Below are 20,846 nucleotides of genomic sequence, written 5' to 3' on the forward strand. Positions count from 1 at the left end.
AGTTTAAGTCTTCTGGGTGCATAGTTACACATTTCAAAAACACAGACTGATAAAAGTGTCAGAATTTAATGCTCCTCAGGATAGCTCTCCCTCTACTTGCCCCAAAAAAGATCACAGTCTCTGATACCTCACTTGAGTTTGTCAGGTCCATCCCAGGAGTACTGCTTGGGGGAATGACTCTAGGAAGACAATAAATGTTTTTTCTGGCAGATGAATTAAATAAACTCAGCATTTGCACAAATTCCAGTTCTGTACCTTCTATTACACACAGGCTGTCAGTACAGCTGTTACAGAACTAGACTCAAAAGAAGACATCAAAATGATTCCTTTGTTGCAGAGGAGTTTAAATCTGCCACATTGTTACAGCAGCATCACTAAGTAGGTTTTATTTGAGTATATTCACCTATTTCCATACTCTATTCTCGTTTTCTAGTATATGGCTGAAGAGCTTCTCATCTTTTGGTGTCCTTGCTGTATTTTAGATCATATTTCGAAGATGAGCTTGCTTTGCAAGAGACTTCTGAGATTGTCAGCTGTTTAGCCCCAGTTTTGATTAATCCTGTAGATTATCAAAACAGTGCAGGAAAATATATCTAATCTTACCTGAAAATCACCTTTAAGCACCAGCCCTTTCCAGAGATGGATTAACCACCCAAATCCAGAGATGGCAATTGGCATCCAAAAATTTAATTTGCAGAAAGCCTTTCTCTGTTCTGGAGTATGTTTTGAAGTGGTGGAAACCATGTGGTTCTCATCCCTGCCTCCTTCCAGAACAGTTATTCTGATCTGTAATACATTAAGATACCATAAATTAAGGAGTAGGGGAAAAAACTAAAAAAAAAAAAAAACAAAGCAAAACAACCCCAAAGTACTGCCCCCACCCCCCCACCCCCCCCCCAGCCCAAAATCAGAGTGAGAAAACTTTGCTGCTTCATAAGTGCCATTGTCTTCCTTATCACATCTGCACACTGACTGGTCTGAGAGTCATTTGGAGAAATGGTGGAAAATCGCTTTCATCTTGAAAAGAAGACCTGAGAAAGGTCACTTTTATCTTGTGGAACTTACCAAACAGAATGATAATATTATTGGCAGCTTTTCCAAAGCTAAGTTGTAGACCCCAACAAAGCGGAGGGTTTTAGGAGCCACCTGGACACTGAAAAAACTTTCTGTGTTAGGCTTTGGTGGTGCATTCTGCTTGTCCTCGTGGCTTCTTCATGCTCATCCTTTTGGTGCAGGTCATCTTCCTGCTGACTTTCTTTTTCAACAGAAGTCAGTCAAAACCTAATTCAGAGCGTCTTTTTGTCACTGCAGTTCTTCTGAAATCAGTTCCCAGCACAGACTTTGTTTTTTGCAGTCATGCTGTCAGTATTTCCTTATAACAAACCTCCTGTGTTTTTTGCCATTTTATGGGGCCATATTTAAGTTGTACCATGTATTTTTCATTGTGTCATTTTTGCTTTAGGCCACACCTCCTGTTTTAACACAGCACAGAGGAAGGTGGGGAGCTTTCTCTTCTCTTCTCTGTAACTGGGCCACAGATGACCCAGGGCATGTTATTTGAGGTGGAATATAAACTGAGACACTTGCTTCTTTTTGTCCCTCACGGTTGTCTCTGATTATTTGGTTTCTAAATGTCTCTGTTCTGTTCCATGTGTGTTAATAGCTCTTCTGGTGTTGAAGCATCACTATAAAGTTTCATGTCAAGAACAAACTCTTTCTCACACACACCTATTTGTGCAGCTTTTCCATCACTCAGTCTTTGCATGGGATGGAATAACTGCAAAAGTCAACAAGAATATGGCCGCATTCCTTTTCTTCTTGGTAGTGCTTTCCTTACCAGATTCCTTTTTCTGATGCTGTTCAATGACTTCAAGGGCAAGTCTATCAATATTATTAAATTAATAAGCATTATCAGAATGGCATTTCCTACACCTTCTTTACCCCAGCTTGTTGCCGCTTGGTAGTTTTGTGGGATTCTGAACACATTATCTTATTCGGAGAAGCAGGAAAATTTTCTAGCCCTCACTGACAATTGTGGGCACAATGCTTGATTCTTGTAACCAGCTGTGGCATAATTCATCAATTTACTTCTCAGTTGTGTGAAGCAAAATGTACTACAAATGCTTGCTATTATTCCCCTTGTTCCTATTATTGGAAAGGACTGAGACACAGGCTGTTTGGTTTTCTTACTGACCTCTAGAGTTGTGAATATTTCATTCACATCCTGTCTAATAATTCCTCCCAGGCTAGATAATCCTGTGCACAGTCTCCTTCTGTACAATATGTCAGTCTTGGCATACCTCTGACTGTCTGTTTTGTCCTTCCTGGGTCTTGTAAACCCTTCCTGTATCTTTTTATGGTTACAGCAGCTAAACCTGGGTAAAATGCTCTGTTGTGAAAGTTTGTATTGTTGTATTAGTTCACACAATGCTCAAAAATGCAGAATAAAATAAATGAGCCCCATTCCTGTTCTGGTCATAGGACTTGTCAAGGAAAGGCTTGTTTTGGGGTTTCTTTCTCTCTGAGTTTATCTGGAGTTCCAATTTCCCTTGAAGCATTTGAGACTCTCAGTGTTTCCTAGAACGCTTGATGTTTTCTGGACACAGTGATGAAGACAGATAGACATTGAGGCAGTGGAGAGAATTAAAAGTGCGGGAGAGCTTGTGAGGAATTTTGGTGTTCCTTCTGCTTTTAAGCTCAAAATATGTGTACCATAGCTTGGATAAATTGCCCTATAAGTAAAAGTGACTGACTTTATGATAGTGTTCTGCAGTGACATAAACACCAGGGGAAAGAGAGATTTGATGGTTGCCTAGAGGATGATGATTTCTAATCATGAGAGGGAAATGAGCCAACATTTTTTGAGAAGAAAACTCCAGTGAAATTTATTACTCTGTTGAACCATTACTCTGGGGAAGGAATATCAGTGCCATCACTCTCACACAATTAAAATACCAAGAAGCATTTATTATTTAATTATATGGTGAAAAAGGAATTAATATGATGACTTGATATATTCTTGCTGCTTTCACACTCCAGGATTCACTTGTTCCTAACAGAATGAGGTGGATCCTGTGAGAATAAATAGTTGTCAGAGCATTTTTGCAATGTTCACATTGTATAAAAAATTAGACTGGTATAGAATAAAGTGTCAGCAAAAGATATTTTATTGCTAGAATCCTAGCCAGCTTTGGTTGGTATGGTTGTAGGCAATTAAGTCCCATGTCAGTAGAATTATTTGGGATTTTTTTAAAGAAGCACAACTGAAAAAAGAATTTGTCATGGGACCTGAATTTAAAGCATAAATTTTAGCATCAGCAGTACTGCTATGCAGTAGAATGGCAGAGAAGAAACAGAAAAGAAGGCACAAAAAATGAGGAGCTGTGGAAAGAAGAAATATGGATTTTGTCTTAAACTTTTAGTGCTATTTGGTATGGGATGCCACCTTGTGGAAGTTTTTAGGTCGTCATGTCTTATCAAATCTCTTTCTGAAATTTTACTCGCTTCAGAGAGAATCCTAATTGCATATATCAGCCTTTAACAGCCACTCCATCAACTGATGTTTTATGTAATCTAAACTTTCAGTGTAATTTAGGGGCAGAGAAATCTTACTTTGGGAGGTAGAAAGTATGTGAAAAGAAATTTCTTTAGCTTTGGAGTGAGCTGTTTGGAGAGTGTGACCGGTGCAGATACTGTGGTGTGATTGTGGTACTGCTCTCTTGCATGTTGTCAGAAAGCTCTGAAGGGAACTGCAGTCACACTGTGCACCTTTCTGGCATGTTAGTTTGACCTCTACAACAGTTGGAAAGAAGTTATTTCATTACTGTCTTCAGCAGGACTTAAAAATTGCTGGGAGAAAAAGCAAATGTTGGTATGTCTGTATCCTCAGTCAGCCTATTCTCCATAGTGCTCATATGTCTTGTCATTCTTCTCCATAGTGATCTGTCTTGGGGCAGCACAAGTGTGTGCAAATACACCAGACTTTTTTTGCAAACATTTCACATCAAGTGTCAATGCTGCTTCCCTGCTCAAGGCATTGTGGAAAGGGGAAGGTGCAGGTGAATGTTCTTCTGCCAAAAAGCAAAGTGTTTTGCTCCTGAGTTTACCAAAATACTAATGTGGCTACCACAAGCAAGTGAAGAAATTATATGCCCTGTATGGAAGTGTATGTAGAGGGTCTCCTGAACTGTCCCTGCCAAAGGGACAGAGGTCACTTGTCTTTTTCTGCTTTCCAGCTTTGATTCTCCTTCTCCTCTTGGTCTTTTTTTTTTTTTTTTTTTTTTTTTTTTTTTTTTTTTTTTGTCTTCATGTCCATCCCATGGAGCATGTGTCCCTTTCCTGATCTCCTATAACTTTAGGTTACCCACCTTCCCTCATTTAATCACTTAGGTGCTTCTAACTTTTTCTAAGTAAACATAAACATGAACCTTCTGGAGTAATCTCCTAGCCACCTTTCTCTTCTAGACCAAATCTCTTTCAAGGATTGTGCTGCAGGATTTTTTCAAATGGTAAAGAGATGCTGGTTAGGGCTTCTATCTCTTTTGCTATGATCTCATAATTGGGGTTGGGTTCTGAGGTGTGATTCTTTATGGACTGAGCTTTGTATTAATCATATGTACTTCTTTTTATCCTTTACTTGTCCTTCCTCTGTAAGCCTTTTTCCCTGACCTTTCTCTTACCACCACCTTTTTTATCTGCAATGATCTATTGCTTTTGGCCTAATGATTCCAGAATTCATTGCACTCTTTCAAAACACTTAAGCTAGGGCTGTGATTTCTGAACTTAATAACAAAAGTCCAAGGAACACATTTTGTGAATGATCTTTAAAGTGTGAATTCAGGATCTGATGGAAACTTACACTGAACAATTTTGGTCTTTGGTAGAAACTTCTTTGGAAACATTTACAGTCTCATCCATGGAGTGTCATGAAGTCATTGAATAAAGTGCCATCAGCTAATGGCAACGACAGCCCTGGCAGCTTAGAAATGCCATTTAATATCTTAAATGAATGTTGTGTGGTGAGAGTTGTTCCTGACCTCCTGAACCATTAAGCTCTCAGCCCCAGCAACTGCCTGCCATTCTCATCTAACAGTGGAAACAGCTGAACCACAGGGTGTTTTCCTGAGTGAGCTTGAGGCACCAAAACTGCAGCAATTCAAGGACAGAGTAGATAAATTTGAAGCAGGAGCAATAGGGCGGCTGATTCCATGAGCTGCAGACAGCTTAAACCTGTGGCCATGTCCACTGGGTCCTGCAGCAGAATATCAGTCTTCTGTTTTGCATCCCCCACACAGCTCTTTACACACTGACCTTGCTGACATACCATGACAGGCAATGAGAATCAATTCAAGATTAAGTGGAGAGGACAAATTTGAGGGAAGAGACAGAAGTCCTCTCCTGCCACATGCGTGTGTGTCTGTTTTATACCAGTCTTTTCATAGGGTTAGCTGGTGTTTGACTCTTTCCTGCTACACACACTCCTGTTGCAGCTGTATCCAGCTCTGTTAAAGGACACAGATGTTGTGACATTTATCCATACCTGGTGATGCTTCCCAGCCCACTCTGTGGAGTTACTGTGCATTGACTTTTGGAAGCAGAGGTGCTTCCCAGTCTCCTTACAAGAATCCTGAACATTTCCTCTGTGTTACCCAATGCATGTGTTACTCTGCTTCCCTTGGGAATGCCTCTGAGCATCTTGCATAAGGTTTGAGCTTCCCGTAACTAATGTATCTAGAAATCTGATTTTGGTGACGTTTTGTGAACACTGACTATCAACACTAAAGCTATGAGAACTCGTACTAAAACCCAACCTGGCTACTGTGAGTGGGCATTTTACGACAAATATTTACTGAAATAATGCTTTTGATTGTAAATGTCTTCAGGACTTCCTTGCCTCCCCTATGATGAAGCAATACAGGACTGAATACTCTGAGACATAGCAGATGACTGCACAAATAAGTGCAATGGAGCATTGTCTCCAATATTTTTGAGACAATTCTCCAAAATATTTCAAATATTGTTTTCAAATAATATTTTTTTTATTTTCATTGAGAAAAATGGCATTGGGTTGCTGTTGTGAGATCAGTGGGTAGCCCTGGTTTCATATGCTAAGTCTCTCAGAAGAGAATTCCACCATACAGTGATTTTTAAATAGAATTGTAAGTACAGATGACATGACCAAGTCTAAGTAAGAACACTTAAATTCACTTTGTTTCAGCATCAAGCCACTGAGTGCATTACTACAGAACACTTACCTGAGAATTTGCTTGTGAAATCCTTTCTTTTCAGAGTTTTGGGGGAAGGAGACAGTGACGTTGATGCTAACGGTGAAACCTTTCTTTTGTTTGTCTCTTCGCAGTTATGTGGCTGTGGTCTGCTGGGCGTGGGCATCTGGCTGTCAGTGTCACAAGGCAACTTCGCCACATTTTCTCCCAGCTTTCCATCACTTTCAGCTGCCAACCTAGTCATTGCCATTGGCACAGTGATCATGGTGACCGGCTTCCTGGGCTGCCTAGGTGCTATCAAGGAAAACAAGTGCCTCCTGTTGAGTGTAAGACATCAATATACTCCTTTTTACTAAGAACCGTGGCTGTTGCCTTGTTATTAGTTTATTTGAATGACCAGTGCAAAACAGTCTTGTGGTTCACTGTGACATTGCCCTTGGGTTTCAGTAGTCTGTAGGCTTGCAGTATGACATCCCACAACTTTGGTCACAGTGATATCAATGGTGCATTAGCAAATGTGTCCTTGTTACTGTGTGCCCTAATGTATTAGGTAGCAAAGCAAACTGCTGTCAGTTACCTCTGAATGGTTAAGCATGAACTGTAAGATCAACCTGGATGGCCCTTCTGGAAATGTCTGTTGGAAGGATTGACTGAAAAAAATATTAGGCACAGAGCTGCTCAAAGCCTCTCATGGCTATTTTCTATATTGTCCTTATCTAAGGCCTTTGTCAGAGGATGGTGAAAACCATCTGAGCCAAAGTTAAGAAGTCAAGGTTTCTGCCAGGCCTTATCAATAAAAATTAAATAGTCTGACCCTTGAAATTCTCTGACCAACACTGAATCACAGAGGCTGGGAAACCCTCTCAGAAAACACAATGTGGATCTTCTTGCATAAACTCAGGAGGTTTCATCATTAGCTTCCCTGACTAATGATGGGAGATTATGTGGGGGAATATCTAATACACCCCCATATAAATATCCCCCTCCAAAAAAAAAAAAATACTGGGGAGAGGAGAACCCCCCTACAAGGAGAGGTACTGTGGGAGAATGTGGGAGGAAGGCTTTCAAGGGAGATGGGTTCCAATTCAGTCACAGCTTACAAATCCAGATGTTGTGACATTAAGGAGCATATTTTCCTTGTGCAAAACTCTCTCTTATGTGATATTGGGGAACAGCGGGGCAGAATTCCTTAAACCACCTCAGAGAATTAAACTGGAGGCAAAATGTGCACCAAGTCTTTTGCTATCTGATTGCTTGGTTTTGTGTATTGTACAGCTAGGAAAGCAAACAGAGATTAGTATTGAAGTCCATGTGATTCCTCCACACTAACTGCAATACGAGCTTATTTTTTTTAAAAAAGGTTTTATGTTCTTACAAGGTTCTGAAAAAGTAATTTTATTCTATCATGACTGTCATGAGTTTCCAATTGAAGATCTGGCTGTGCTCCATACTGCTTCTTCCCCAGTGTCTGGGGTCAGGTGCCATGCCTGCCTGGAGTCCGCTAGGGCATAAAGGCATGAAAAAAACAACCCACTGGACATGAAAAGTGGTGAGAAACTACTAGAACTCACACTTGGGATGCCTCTGCAGAGAGAGAGATTTCAGATACAGAGCTGGGAATAGAAGTGCTGAGTAATATGATGACTATTCCAGAGTCACATGTGGTTCAAACCCATCTGCTAGGGAATCATTTCTGAGGCACGTCACATTGATCTTTGCGCTAAGGGATATTTAGTATCTGTCCTGCAGTCTGTGTGAAGGGAAGACATGCTCACACTGTGTGCTGTGTCAGCAATCAAAAGGAGCAAGACAAAAGCATGGTTGAAACCTGCAAACTGGTAGCAAGCCTATTGTCTTCATAGTTTCTAGCAGCAGGTTTACTCTCTAGTTGGCAAATGTGTATACACTGTCTCTTTTTTCTTTGTTCTAGTTTTTCATCGTTTTGCTGATAATTCTCCTGGCAGAGCTGATACTAGTCATTTTATTCTTTGTTTATATGGACAAGGTAAGCAGATACGCCATACAGATTAATTATCTTTACTAGCATGTAAACCAGGTTTAGTTTTTTGTTTGATAAAGGCATGTGGGTTCTCCTGGATCTTCACTTTGGTGAAGGTGTAACCTTGAGATTTTGGCTGTCTGTCATAAGCTTCTTCTGAAGGGGGAGGAAGAAGTGATGAGGAGAACAAATCCCTGAAATAAACCATGGTCCTTTTTGTCTTGTCCTGAAATCTTAGATAGCCTTCAACATGTTTGATGTCTGCAAGAAGCTGATCATCTTGTAGTCCTGGGTTGTGGAAGGTCCTGCTTCCAAAGAGCTTCTTAGGGCCAACCCTTGGAACAGGGCTGGAGGAGAGAGGCACGAGATATTCACAGGTTATTCCAAATTCCAGTTGTCTCACTTGACTGGGAAGTCACAGAGAGTTTGGTGTGAGTGCAGAATGGATCAAGAGGCAGTTTCTCATAAAGCCCATCTGTAGGAATCTGCTATCTCGTAGTGACTAAGTGAAGTGGGCACTGGGTGAACTGGCTGGCCCATCGAATACATAACTGGAAAAGTGACTGGGGAATTGGAGACCTCTGCTAAACACAGGGCAGAACCTTACAGTATGAATATGTCCAGACTTATTTTGAAACAGCTCCTCCCAGACCTTTATCTCTTAGGCTGTCATTATGATGCCTGCTACTTTCAGGGAGCTGAGCTGAACTGCAGATTTTGACTGGGTTGTAAAAGAGGGATGAAACAGATCTTAAAATATCATTGACCTTTATGCCAGGAACACAATCCTTTCTCTTCTACCAGCTCACTACTGTCAGAGGCAAGGTACATTCCTACCTGCATCCAGGACTCTGGGCTCAGACTGAAATTAATACAAGAAATGGGACATCTCAGTTCTCCTATTAAGCATTCCAACTTTGTCTTCTAAAGAAAGAACAGCACATTTGAAAGTCATTAATCCCACAAGCTCGATCCCACAAGGAGAAAAACAATAATGTCTCTTTTCAACTGATTTTGTACTGGCTATTCACTATAGCCTGCCTGAGTCCATGCAAAGATAACTCTGCTAAGGTTGGGAAGCTGGGACTCTGGTTCTGTGATATTAGCAAATTAAAGCAGGCCACAGGTTACAAGCAGGAGAGGCTGCTGTGGGGTATTGCAAACAGCTGTTTCTGGCAAGGTTACAGCAAGCTCAGCAGATGAGTCCTGTTCATGTTCAGTTAGTTTGAATCAGATGATGACGGTATCATGGATTTCTAGCAGAGGTCTCCTATCTCAAGAGAATTAATCCACTATTTTGCAATCTGAGGGAGAGACTTGGCAGCTGCTTAAAAGTCCCAGTGATTTGTGAGAGTCCTGAAGCTTTTTACCCATGTTAAGTTTGTGGTGAGAGAAGGTAAAAGATGGATATTCTGTATGTGTGTGTTCCATTTGGTCCTTTCCTCTGAACAGCAGTGCACTGACTTCCTCTGTCTTCTACATGGTGCAGGTCAGTGAGAGTGCAAAGAAGGATTTGAAGGAAGGTATGAAGCTATACAATTCAGAAAATAATATTGGACTGAAAAATGCATGGAATATCATTCAAGCAGAGGTAACATATTTTCTGAATAGTAAAAAAGTAACAATTTAGTCATCAAGGCTGCTGCAGTCTCTTAAGTGTGGCATCCATGCCTAGTCTAAAAGATGGCTAATGCAGGTTTTGATTTCCGATTTTGCACTCTTGAACATCCAGGGAATACTGTGAAACCCAGGAGCACTGTGGAACCCAGGATCAAAGTGTACTCTGTAAGGTGAAAGATGCTCACCTGTCTGGAATTCTCTCTGGCTATCCCAGGCACAGAGATGATCTGTAAGAGCAGAGGCAGCAAGACCTGCATAGGTGGCACTGCAGCTTTGGCAGGATTTTGCTTTTAGCAGTTGTGGGCTTATTACCTTATGTTTTAGTGTTTTAGCTCATGTCTTTGTGACAAGAGGATTTGGGTGTTGAGCCATTTATTTTGTTTGCTTTCGTTTTTTCTTTGTGTTTTTAAATATTTGCTTTAGGTGATCAGCAGCCACAGAACACCTTTAAAGTACAAAAGTGTTGTGGTGGCCTTTTAGAAAATACAGAGTGGTTTAGTGGAAATAAAAGTCTGTGGTCCTGCATGATTTACAAATTGTGCTAGTTAATTTATTAATCCTTTACTTCTGAACAGATGAAATGCTGTGGTGTGAATGACTATACAGATTGGTACCCAGTGCTGGGAGAAAACATTGTTCCAGATCGATGTTGTATGGAAAACTCCCAAGACTGTGGACGGAACTCTACTGAATCACTGTGGAAAACGGTAAGGCTCACCTTGCCCATGTCAAGGTATGGGTGGGAAGGAACAAAATAGAGGGAATGCACATGAAAAAAAAAGTGACCTTGGTGTTTCAATTTTCATCTTTCATCATTTCAGGGATGTTATGAGAAAGTTATGAGCTGGTTTGATGACAATAAGCATGTCCTTGGTTCAATTGGGATGTGCGTCCTCATAATGCAGGTAATACTGGTTTGATGTTTTTCAACATGGTTTTGATTTGCTGTCAGCATTCTTTACTCTGCTGCGTGAAAAGTGATGCTCAACTGCTTTGAGTTGGAATATTATTTCAAAAATACCAGATTTGTTTTATGAGTTGATTTAAGACTATGTGCTCAGAAAGGAAGCAGGTCAGTAGTTGGTCCTGCAAAGAAGACATGCTACACTGGGGTTTTGCTTGCTCGTGTTTTGACTTCAGGGTACCTCTTTGGAGTTCCCATATCAAGCTATCTGTTATGCTGTCCTTTCAGGAACTGGTTGATTTTTAATTTTGGAAGCAAGTTCTAGAAATTACCAAAATTAGTCAAGTCATGGCCACTGAACTGAGGAGGTTGATATGTTTTAAAAAACAAGTGCAGAAGTATCATAATAATCTGTTAAGGTTTTGGGGTGCTTGCTCCAGGGAAATGGTCACAGTACCAAGCTTGCTAGAGTTCAAGAATTTTGACAATGCTCTTGGGCACATGGTGTAATTTTGGTTATCCTGTGCAGGGCCAGGAGTTGGACTCAATGATCCTTATGGGTTCCTTCCAACTCAGGATATTCTGTGATTCTATTACTGCCATACTTTTGGGGGACATTGTCTGAATCTGAGCTTTCCAGTCACAGTTACCTGACTAAACAAGCACAAGTTGTTGGGTCAAAGGGAAGAGTGACTTGTATGTGTTGATTCAAAAAAACTGTTGCATGTATGACAAAAACCTGAGAGCTTTTTGGCCTCCATCTGTGCTCTGACAGATATAACCTGGACATCACTATGTGCCTGAACAACACATACATTCAGGTTTACTGCTCAGTGTTGAAGCTTGAGACATATGGCTAATGTAGAATGACTGTTCAAACTACAGCTGGGCCATGAACACAGTTCAGCAGTACAATTTTGGCAACCTTCCTGTACTAAAGCCCTTATTGTTTGTTTTCCTTCAGATTCTTGGCATGGCCTTCTCCATGACACTATTCCAGCAGATTCACAGGACTGGCAAAAAATATGATGCCTAAAGCCTCTGAAACATTATCACATCAACCTTTCTGTCTCATCATAAAATGAACACAAAGAATGACTGCAAGGAGCATCATGCCTAGCCCTGCTGTGGAAATCCGTCCCATTGACAGATCCACTTTGTTGTTACTTGTCCAGTTATTATCACAACTTACTTGACTCTTTTTTTTTTTTTTTTCTGTTTCACATTTGCCATTTATTTGCCAAAGAGGGGGGAAACTCCCCAAACAAATGGATTTTCTACACGAAATCATAGATCTGCTCTAAGAATGTTCCTTAACTTAAGAAAATGTTTTGCTCTACTAATCCATGCTATATGTGCGAAAATTATGTGTGTTTGACTTCAAGGGAGAATTCTTCAAAGTCTTCCATTAGGTTTTCAGCCCTTATGTCCAATTTACTGGAAGACTCGGAAAAGCCACTGTAACTGAGAGTCCTAGGAATTGGAGCTGCTTTGCTTTGCAGCTTCTTGTACCTTACGGTGTATACTTTTTTATTATGGTAATGATGATGATTATTATTACGATGGATATAGCTTAGAATTTAGTTGCCTGACTTATAACTTCTTACTGTTTTTGGTTTTACACATTTATTGTACATTAATTTGGGAACCGCTGTGCGATCTCTAGAGGACATCTTTTGCAAAGTTGACAGTAGGTGCGGGCAAAGACTTAACTTTTCTCAAGTTCATGGGGAGGCAGCACCTATCTTTATCAGGGCCTTGATGCCCTTACTGTAACAAAGGTATTTCCTTTAAAATCAGAGACTCTTTCCTCAGATGGAATGCAAAGCCTTCCCATTGGACCAGATAATGAGCTTCCTGCTTCTGCGAGGCAAAGTTCCAACGCCTTTACTCACCCAAAGCAGTGCCTGGCTGCTTTATGTCATGCTACTTTGAAAGCTAAAAGTACTGACTAAGCAAATTACTGCTGGCACAAAGGAGTGAGATTGCAGTCTGACCTACTGGCAGCAGACTTCACTGACTGTGTTGTCTGCTTCAAAATGTTTGCCCAAGGCATGGGAAGCTGCTGGATGTGAAGGAAAGGGATGGCAATTTGATGGCACCATTATCATGCCATGGCCTTTGTTGTAGGGATTTCCTTGGGCCAAAGACAGCTGTCTCCCTGAGCTAGAAAAGACTTTTTGATTATGAATGACCAGATGATGCAGGAAAGGGGCAATTTCCAGAACAGCACTCAGAGATGCTCTGTATTGGCACACCTTCAGTACAGAACTGGTTTTTGCTGATAGATAGCCAAGTTCGTCCACAGGGGTAGTTCACTCAATGCATATTTTTACCAGCGTTCCTGTTAGAAAACCTGAACATGTATTTCTCTAATTTGAATGCTTCTTCATTGTAAGGAGCCTGCATTTACCCATTGTTACAAGTTTTTGCTGTTTTGTGAAGGAAGAAGGAAAGGCTCAGACAATGGAAAATGCTCTGATTAAACTTCAGTCAGGGCTTGACTCAGCTCTGAAAGAAACATTGCTTTTTGCATGGACAGCTGTCAGAAGTGACCTTCAAAGGTTACCTCATCCAATGTCACTCTCAAAGAGGTGCTGACACATATGTGAGATGGGGTTCACTGTGACATTACTGGGCTGAGTTTCAGAAGCTGTTGAGGATGGAGATCTTGTGCCTTTCAGAGCCATGCCATTGCAAACTACTCCTCTGGTAAACAAGATTCTATTATCAGTCCAGTCTGAATATTCATATTTCAAGCTCTGAAAAGCTGTAATTTTCATTGTATCATTCAGCCTATCTTTTGCTTGTGGGCTGAAATAGCTGTTGAGCCAGTTTATATCTGGGAGGTTTTAGTCCCCTATTTATCTTCCTAATAAGTCCTGCATGCATCTGTACATCTGGCAGCAATAGTGTTTTGTGTGACCTACGTGTCACTTTTTTGAGTTCCTGTGAAATCAGTGTGACAGGAAGGAGTGTGAATGTGTGGGAGATAGAGATGAATTTGGGTGCTGCAGTGAAGAAGAAGGTTACTATTCTTAGAGCACAGCCCTTGCCCATATGAGCACAATGCCCAAGTTTCACAGGGCTCTGGTTTCCCACTGAAGCAGACAAGGCCATATGGGTTCAACTATTTCACTTGGATAGCCTTTGAAGGAGACAGGGAAGAAGCAGAGGGAAAGCACAGAAACTGAATCCAGTTTTACTTCCATTTCTAACAAAAATTGGGACCAGGAGCATCTGAGCCTCACTGGAGATGGCTGTTCCATGTTGAAGAAGGGGCTCTGATGCCCAGTGTATCTGCTGCTACATGTAAGACTGTGTCCAAAGTTGCTAAGATGTGTTCCCATTTTTGCAAGAAAAGACAGGATGTTTTTTTTCTGATGGTTCCACTGCATTCTCCCTTTGGGCAGAGGTGCTTAGCTTTCTCTAGATTTTCTGGTGCTCAAAAAGAGCCAGGTGCAGGGCTGAGTAGGAGCATCATCTCTGTCCTTTTGGGTCGCACAGGGGTACCTTCCGCATCTTAAATTTTAATCTGCAGTCAGTTTTTGTACAAAAATGGTAAAATATATTAGTAAAAGTAATAAGGAAATAAAATATGTTTATGAGTAACTCAGAGATGAAATGTGTAGTTGCAACTCAGCTACTTTGCCTTCCATCCAAACTTATTTTTCTAGAATGCTTCATTCCATTTCACGATCTAGAAGCATAGATCCTGAAATCTTTTTTTTAATGACTACTTTAGGCATTTTAAGCACAGTATTAAGTGAGATAGTTACATGAGCTTCATGTATTCATCTCTATGAAGCCACCTACAGGAGAGGAGTCAAAAGCAGGACTGATTTGTGTCTCTGGCTGACTCTCTGATGTGGGAGGTGATGACAGACATCCTCAAAGAAGCAGAAAGGTAATAGCACTTTCCAGGCAACAAAAAACAGCTCTGGAAAGTGTGAGGTTGCAGCAGTCAGTTTGTCAGAGAAGACACTAATTGTCCTGTAAACTGGTCAAAGGGAGCTTTGGCTCATGTATGTATGCACTTTTTTTTGCTTATGCTGGTGGGTGGCTGCCTGTGTGTTTTCCCCAAATGTCACTCTGATTATTTAACTATAAGTTTTTAGCATGTTTTTAAATAAAAACTGATACTGAGTAAAAGTATCTTTAATATACACAAATACTGATTTGTATAAATGCATACCTCCCTGTATCTCTAATTCATGAAAGCACAGTTCAAGTCTGTGAAAGTGCTGTTTCTCTTCCTTCAGACTGTAGCACACCTGCTGTCTTACTGTCCTTCATGCTCGGGAGCTGCCATAGAACTTACGCAGAGACAAAACAGGAGAACTGCCTGAAGAAGCTCTGTTTGAAAGCTGATGAAGTGTGAATTAGTAGTGAATTCTGCTCACTCCTGGTTTTACCAAGGCTGTTTGTCACAGGAAGCCCAGGTGGAAGGCACTCAAAAAAAGTGCCCATAGCTAAGTAGCATGTGAAATGCTAAAAGACCATGACATAAAGGTCTCCGAGATGACAGAAGATGCCTTGGATATGTCATGCTTTGAGTTCTTGGACTATGGCTACGTTAGGCCAACCCCCCTATCCTGTGTCCACCTGCTCCATTTCTGTGCATGAAATACAAACTCACACACAGAGAGGGTGCAAGCACAGAAGGCAGCCAGACTGATCCTTGTGGTCTTTCCTGGGTGATGTATCAGTCAGGCATAGGAAAGGCAAGGAGGAAAAGGATGCTTTCCCAGCAGATGGTTCTTGGAAGTAGCATGGATACACATAATTCTGATGTAACTTCTTTCCATAAGTTGAGCAGCTTCATCCTGTAGCTGGCATGGGGAAACCTGGAGATGTTTGCCTCTGGGCTAGCCATCTGTTGTGCAGTAGGGAGTAGACACTAAGAAACAACATGCCATTCCCACCGGGTGATGTTTGCACCAGTGTTTCTTCTATGCAATACCTACTTTCGCCTTTATATAAAAGATTTTTACTAGGATGATACAAAAATAAAGGATTTTTTAAAAGGTGCCTCTTTCAGCTCATTTGTCTCCTAACTCCACCACCAAAACTAGAAAGGGACAAAAAAAATTTCCAAAAGGTGACTCACAGAGATCTATTCCAGCTCCACTGCAGTTGAAATCCAGAGCTCTTGAAGCTGTTTCATTTGTGAAAAGATTCCTCTCTCCTGCCTCCACCCCACCTTCCCCAGTCCTCTCTCATTCTTCAAAACAATATTAAAACAGAAAAAGGTGTGAAAAATCCTCAAATAATGGAAAAATGGTGTTGAGAGCCTGATACAGGAAAGAGATTGCAAGGGTCCCAGAGAACAGAGAATAGCTGAAGTGAGGACAAAATAGAGAGCTTGAAAGACATCCAGAGGACACTGAGAAGTCTCAGACAAAATGTAAACATTGATTAACACTCAGCTAGAGAATGATTACAGAATAGCCCTCCAAATGCCAGGAAAGTAGAAGATGGGCTGAAAGTTCCCCAGATGAAACAGGAGCCAAGCAGAAGTGAACAAAGCAACAGAGAGTATGAAAGAGATTCCAAGTGTATAAACTAGCCTCAGGGAAGGGAAGAAAGTCTGTAAGTGCTCAAGAAAAAAAAAATGCAGCAGTGTCAGGGGCCAAGAAAGAAAGAGATGAGGAAAAGATTCCCCCCAGAGAATACAGAAGAGGCTCTGTGATAACAAGAAAGTAAAGGAGCTCCAGACTACTCAAGGGTGGCCTCAAGAGTAAAAAAAAAAAAAAAAAAAAGAGTGGGGGAGAGAGAGATTGATAGTACCCCAAAGAGTAGCATCAAAGAAGGGGAAATGAGCCAAAAATCTGTAAAAGACTCAGAGAACACAAAGTAGCCTCAAAGAGTCAAAGGAACTAGGGAACTAGTAGAAAGCTGGAAAATACCATGATGAACACACAAGAGACTTTGACAATAACAAGAAAGTATCAAAGATTCTGAAGATGCTCTAGGGGTGTATGCCTGCAGCAGCTAAGAGAGAGGCTAAAAGAGCAATGGGAAATAGCCCTGGAGAAGGGAAGAAACAAGCATGAAGGCTGAAAAAGTCCCAGGAGAAAGAAGAGAAGCCACTGAGATGCCATGAACCTTGAAAGAAGACTAAAACAGTCCCAGAAAATACAATCAAACTAAAGAAAAAGGGGCTGAAGGGTGAGTGGGATATGAAACAGGCAGAAAGACTGAAAGTTCTCCGAAGTCTCCTCAGTGAGAGGAAGGAAAAAACTGAAAGACAGGCAAAGCAGCTTTTGGAGAGGCTAGGGAAGAAGTGGAGAGGGTGGGAGAGTCCCAGAGAACAGAGTAGCCTCACAGATACTGAGAAATTAGAAGAAAGCCTGAAAGAACCTCAGAGAAGAAAGTAGCATAAAGTCTGTAAATGTGAAGGATAACAAAGATTAGCCTCAGAAAGGTGGAAAAAGGTAGGCAAGAAAGAGACACAGAGATCAATACAGTAGCTTTGGAGAGGTGAGAAAGACTGAAACAACCTTGAAAGAGCAGAGAGTAGCTTCACAGAGACCAAGAAAGCAGCAGATGTTTTATCGAGTCCAAGGAGGGCATGCAGTACCACTGGAGGGCCACAAAAGGAGGACAGACACTAGAAGAACCCCACTGCATGCAGAGTATCCTTAGGGCAAGCTTTCCAGTTAGGCTGGACAGCCTGTTGGAAAACATGCTCTTGTCCTTGTTCCTCAAAGCAAGGGTCCATTGCCATAAAAGCCAAAGCTCTGTCTGCAACACTGGCTGTGCAGTCAGGTCTTAACCCACAGGCTGGGGGCTCTCCTGCCCAAGCCTTGCCTTTCCACTGGCAGGACCAAGGAGAGCAGCGCCTGAGCTCCAGTGCCCTGTAGCAACTCTTGGTTTGCCTAAGGTCTCCCTTGACAGTGACACTGGTACACACATGGCAAGCCAGAGGAGCAAGCCAAAGTCCAGACATGCCTTGGTGTTCTCTGCAACAGCCCCAGGTCCGACCTCCCTGCACTCAGGAGGTCACGTGAGGTATAAACAAGGTCAGTAGATGGGTGCCTCTGTACCCTATAGAAAGAATCTCCAAGCAGTGTCCCAGCACTGGCTCGGGCATGATGTGGATGCAGCTGGTTGTGCTGCATCCCTTGGCAATTCACAGCATCCTGAGGTAAACAGTGGGGCGGTGAGTACAAGAATTACAGCTCAGTTGCACGTGTGTGTGCACATTTGAGTAGGGGAATGTGCTGTAGCTGTGTGGAAGCCTGACTCTGTACACCAGAGTGACTGGAGATTTTCTTTTCTCACTTTGTGGCAGGCTGACCCTCACCCACAGCTGAGCACCACACAACATCTCACTCCCCCTGAAAACCACAGCAGGATGGGGAGAGCAAAAGTGAGAAAACTCACAGGCGGAGATAAAAATAGTTTATTAACTGAAGGAAAGAGGAAAGGGTAAAAAACAGTGATGCAAAAGCAGATTGATATCCAGTGAGTCTGAGCAATGGCTGCCTTCCCAAAATCTCTCTCCTCAATTTCTGTTACTGTGTATGAAACTGTAGAGAATACAATATCATATGGGTCAGTTTAGGTCAGCTAAACTGACCTAAACTGACCCATTGTGTCAGTTTAGTCAGGTGCTTGTGTCCCCTCCAAATTCCCAAATACCCCTGAGGGGGGCTGACTGGGAGTAAGAGAAAGCCTTGATGCTGTGCAGGCAGTGCTCAGCAATAGCCAGAATACAGGTATGTTACCAGGGCTTGCTTTAGTCACAAATCCCAAATGCAGCACCATACAGTCTACTACAAAGAAAATTATCTCAGCCAGACCCCAGTACACTCTTAAACATCACTTGAGTCCTGGTGGATGGAGACATCATGAGGGTCCAGAGAGATGAGGAATGTAATTTTGCCTCTTCTTAGGAATGTCTATCCTCTCCAGACTTCCCAGACAAACGCAGTCTCCCAGCCCCACAGTTTGTAATGTGGCATTGTCTCTGATCATCCCAATCTTGCTCACCACATTCCCCAGACACAGAAGAAACTATGGATACTTGCTTGTGCTGCCTAATGTAACTGGGCTCAAAACTACTCTGCAAATGCACCTCTCTCCTCAGAATAGTCCAGCCCAGCATGGGCAGCAAGGATGGACAAGCCATTCCCTCCGTAAGGGTTACTCACTAGAGGTGAGGTGAACAGGGATGATATATCCAGCCATTGAACAAGGTTGGAAGTAATCTCCGCATCCTTTCCTAGGCTGCAGTGAATGGTGGGAGAGGAATGCATCAGGCTACAGGTAAGTCTTTTTTCTCTATATAGAGAAGCAATGTATATTCAAATCTCAGGCTGATGGAGTCCATTGCAAGTGTGTACATAGAAGCAAACACTATGCATGCTCCACATAGGAAGGTGTTGGGTTCAGGTCTTTCCTTCCTTCCCTCCCACCCTCTCAGGTAATTTTCTCCTCATTTGTTGCTCTGGAGCTGATGAATGGATAACACTTACGAGGTACAGTACCTAGCTGGACGTCTTGGAATTCCATTGAAATGGCCCTGGTGGAGGAGGGGAGAAGGGGTACAGTTGCAGAAGAAGGACCACTGGTGGTTGGGGTTGATCTCTCTGGCTGGGGGGTTTCTCTTGGGAAATACAGAGATACTGTGAGAGGCTGGGGGTTCATTGAGGCTTGGCTGGGGGTCAGGGGCTGGACTCAGCCCTTCTGCTCTCAGCGATTGGAGGGGAGAGTGGTGTGGGCAGTGGGTGCCTGTGTTTCCCCAGCCGGGGCTGCACCGTGGTTTGCTACTGACCAGGTGCCACCTGGAGTGACAGAGACCGGCTGCTCCCTGTCAGTTCTGCAAGTGGAGCCATCTCCCGTCTGCTGGCTGTGACCAGAACTGCAGCGAGGGGGGAGCTCCTGCAGCCTGCAGGGGCTGGGGTCCTGCTTTGGTGCTTGTGCTGCCCTTGTGGGTGATGGTTTGCCTTGTTATAGATATTCGAATAAAGAACTGTTACTCCTTTTCCCTTATCTCTGCCTGAAAGCCCTGCTATTTAAAAGCTTCAATAATTTGGAGGGAAGAGGAGGTCATATTTTCTGTTCCAAGAAGCTTCCTGCTTTCCTGGGCAGACACCTGTCTCTTAAACCAGGACATGAGGGAAGTAGGGTGATGAGTGAAGTTTAGTCATTAGAACAACACAGAGTTGTTGACCCAGCACTGCAGGGTCAGTGAGAACCAGCCCCATGCAGCTGTTCATGTGTCCTACCTGAGAAAGTGTGCTGGTACTGGCAAACTCACTGGTTTTGAAGTTATCTCATTCTCTAATTGTTTGACTCAGGTAAACAGGCATTATGCAATGCTGCAGTTAGCAATGTTGTGTCAGCCTGGAAAAGGCAGGAGTCAAAAAGTAGTGCAGGTCTTAAAGTCTTCTTCCTCCTGGGCTTTCTATATCCATCTCCAGAGAGAAACAAACAAACTAAAAACTCTCTGCTTTCTGCAGCTGCTACAAGTGCATCTATTTGTATCTCAGTTCTCTTAATGTCAGCTGAAGATCTGGAAACTTCCCAGACTCCTCCACTCTGCAGAAAAAAAAAACCTCCAAAAAAACCCAAAACCGACAACAATAAAAGGAGAAAAAAAGGCAACTGGCAATTTTAAGCCACCAAGTAATGGTGAAGTATTGGACATGACAGTCAGACAACCAGGGGAAAAAAGAACATCTAGGAATGTGAAAGAAAAGTGAAAGGAGACAAGGAAGTTTCTTAGGTATGGGTTTTATTCTCCATTAATAAGGGGTAGAACATGTACTGCTTGGGACAATGGCTTTCAGTCAGGATCACCAAACAAACAAACCAAACCAAACCAAACCAAGCCAAACCAAACCAAACCAAACCAAACCAAACCAAACCAAACCAAACCACAACAACAACAACAACAACAACAACAACAACAACAACAACAAATCAAGACTGGAGATGTTCCCAGACCTTTTTCATCTCCCACACAGTACAGAAGTGGTATAGCTGGAAGAAACAGAAGAAACAGGGCTAGAAAAGGATCTTCTAGAAAACAGAAGGATGCAGGAGATTCAGGTTAAGAAAAATCACCTGACACATCTAACAGCTCCTT

The 20,846-nt window shown here is 42.2% G+C and overlaps 1 protein-coding gene across 10 annotated transcripts in view; it reads left to right on the top strand.

Moving 5' to 3' along the window:
* Positions 1-15,778, top strand: part of TSPAN9 (tetraspanin 9) — a 168,742-nt gene extending 152,964 nt beyond the window's left edge. For all 10 annotated transcript variants that reach the window (XM_086882530.1, XM_086882533.1, XM_086882531.1 and 7 more), the window contains 6 exons: positions 6,359-6,550; positions 8,155-8,229; positions 9,713-9,814; positions 10,419-10,550; positions 10,665-10,748; positions 11,712-15,778. In XM_086882530.1, the coding sequence (XP_086738656.1) occupies positions 6,359-6,550; positions 8,155-8,229; positions 9,713-9,814; positions 10,419-10,550; positions 10,665-10,748; positions 11,712-11,783 (657 nt within the window). In that variant the 3' untranslated portion in view covers positions 11,784-15,778. The remainder of the gene's footprint in view (positions 1-6,358; positions 6,551-8,154; positions 8,230-9,712; positions 9,815-10,418; positions 10,551-10,664; positions 10,749-11,711) is intronic.
* The last annotated feature ends 5,068 nt before the right edge of the window (positions 15,779-20,846 follow it).

Source organism: Cyanistes caeruleus, chromosome 3 (assembly GCF_971803275.1).
Source record: "Cyanistes caeruleus chromosome 3, bCyaCae1.hap1.1, whole genome shotgun sequence".
NCBI classification, from domain to species: domain Eukaryota; kingdom Metazoa; phylum Chordata; class Aves; order Passeriformes; family Paridae; genus Cyanistes; species Cyanistes caeruleus.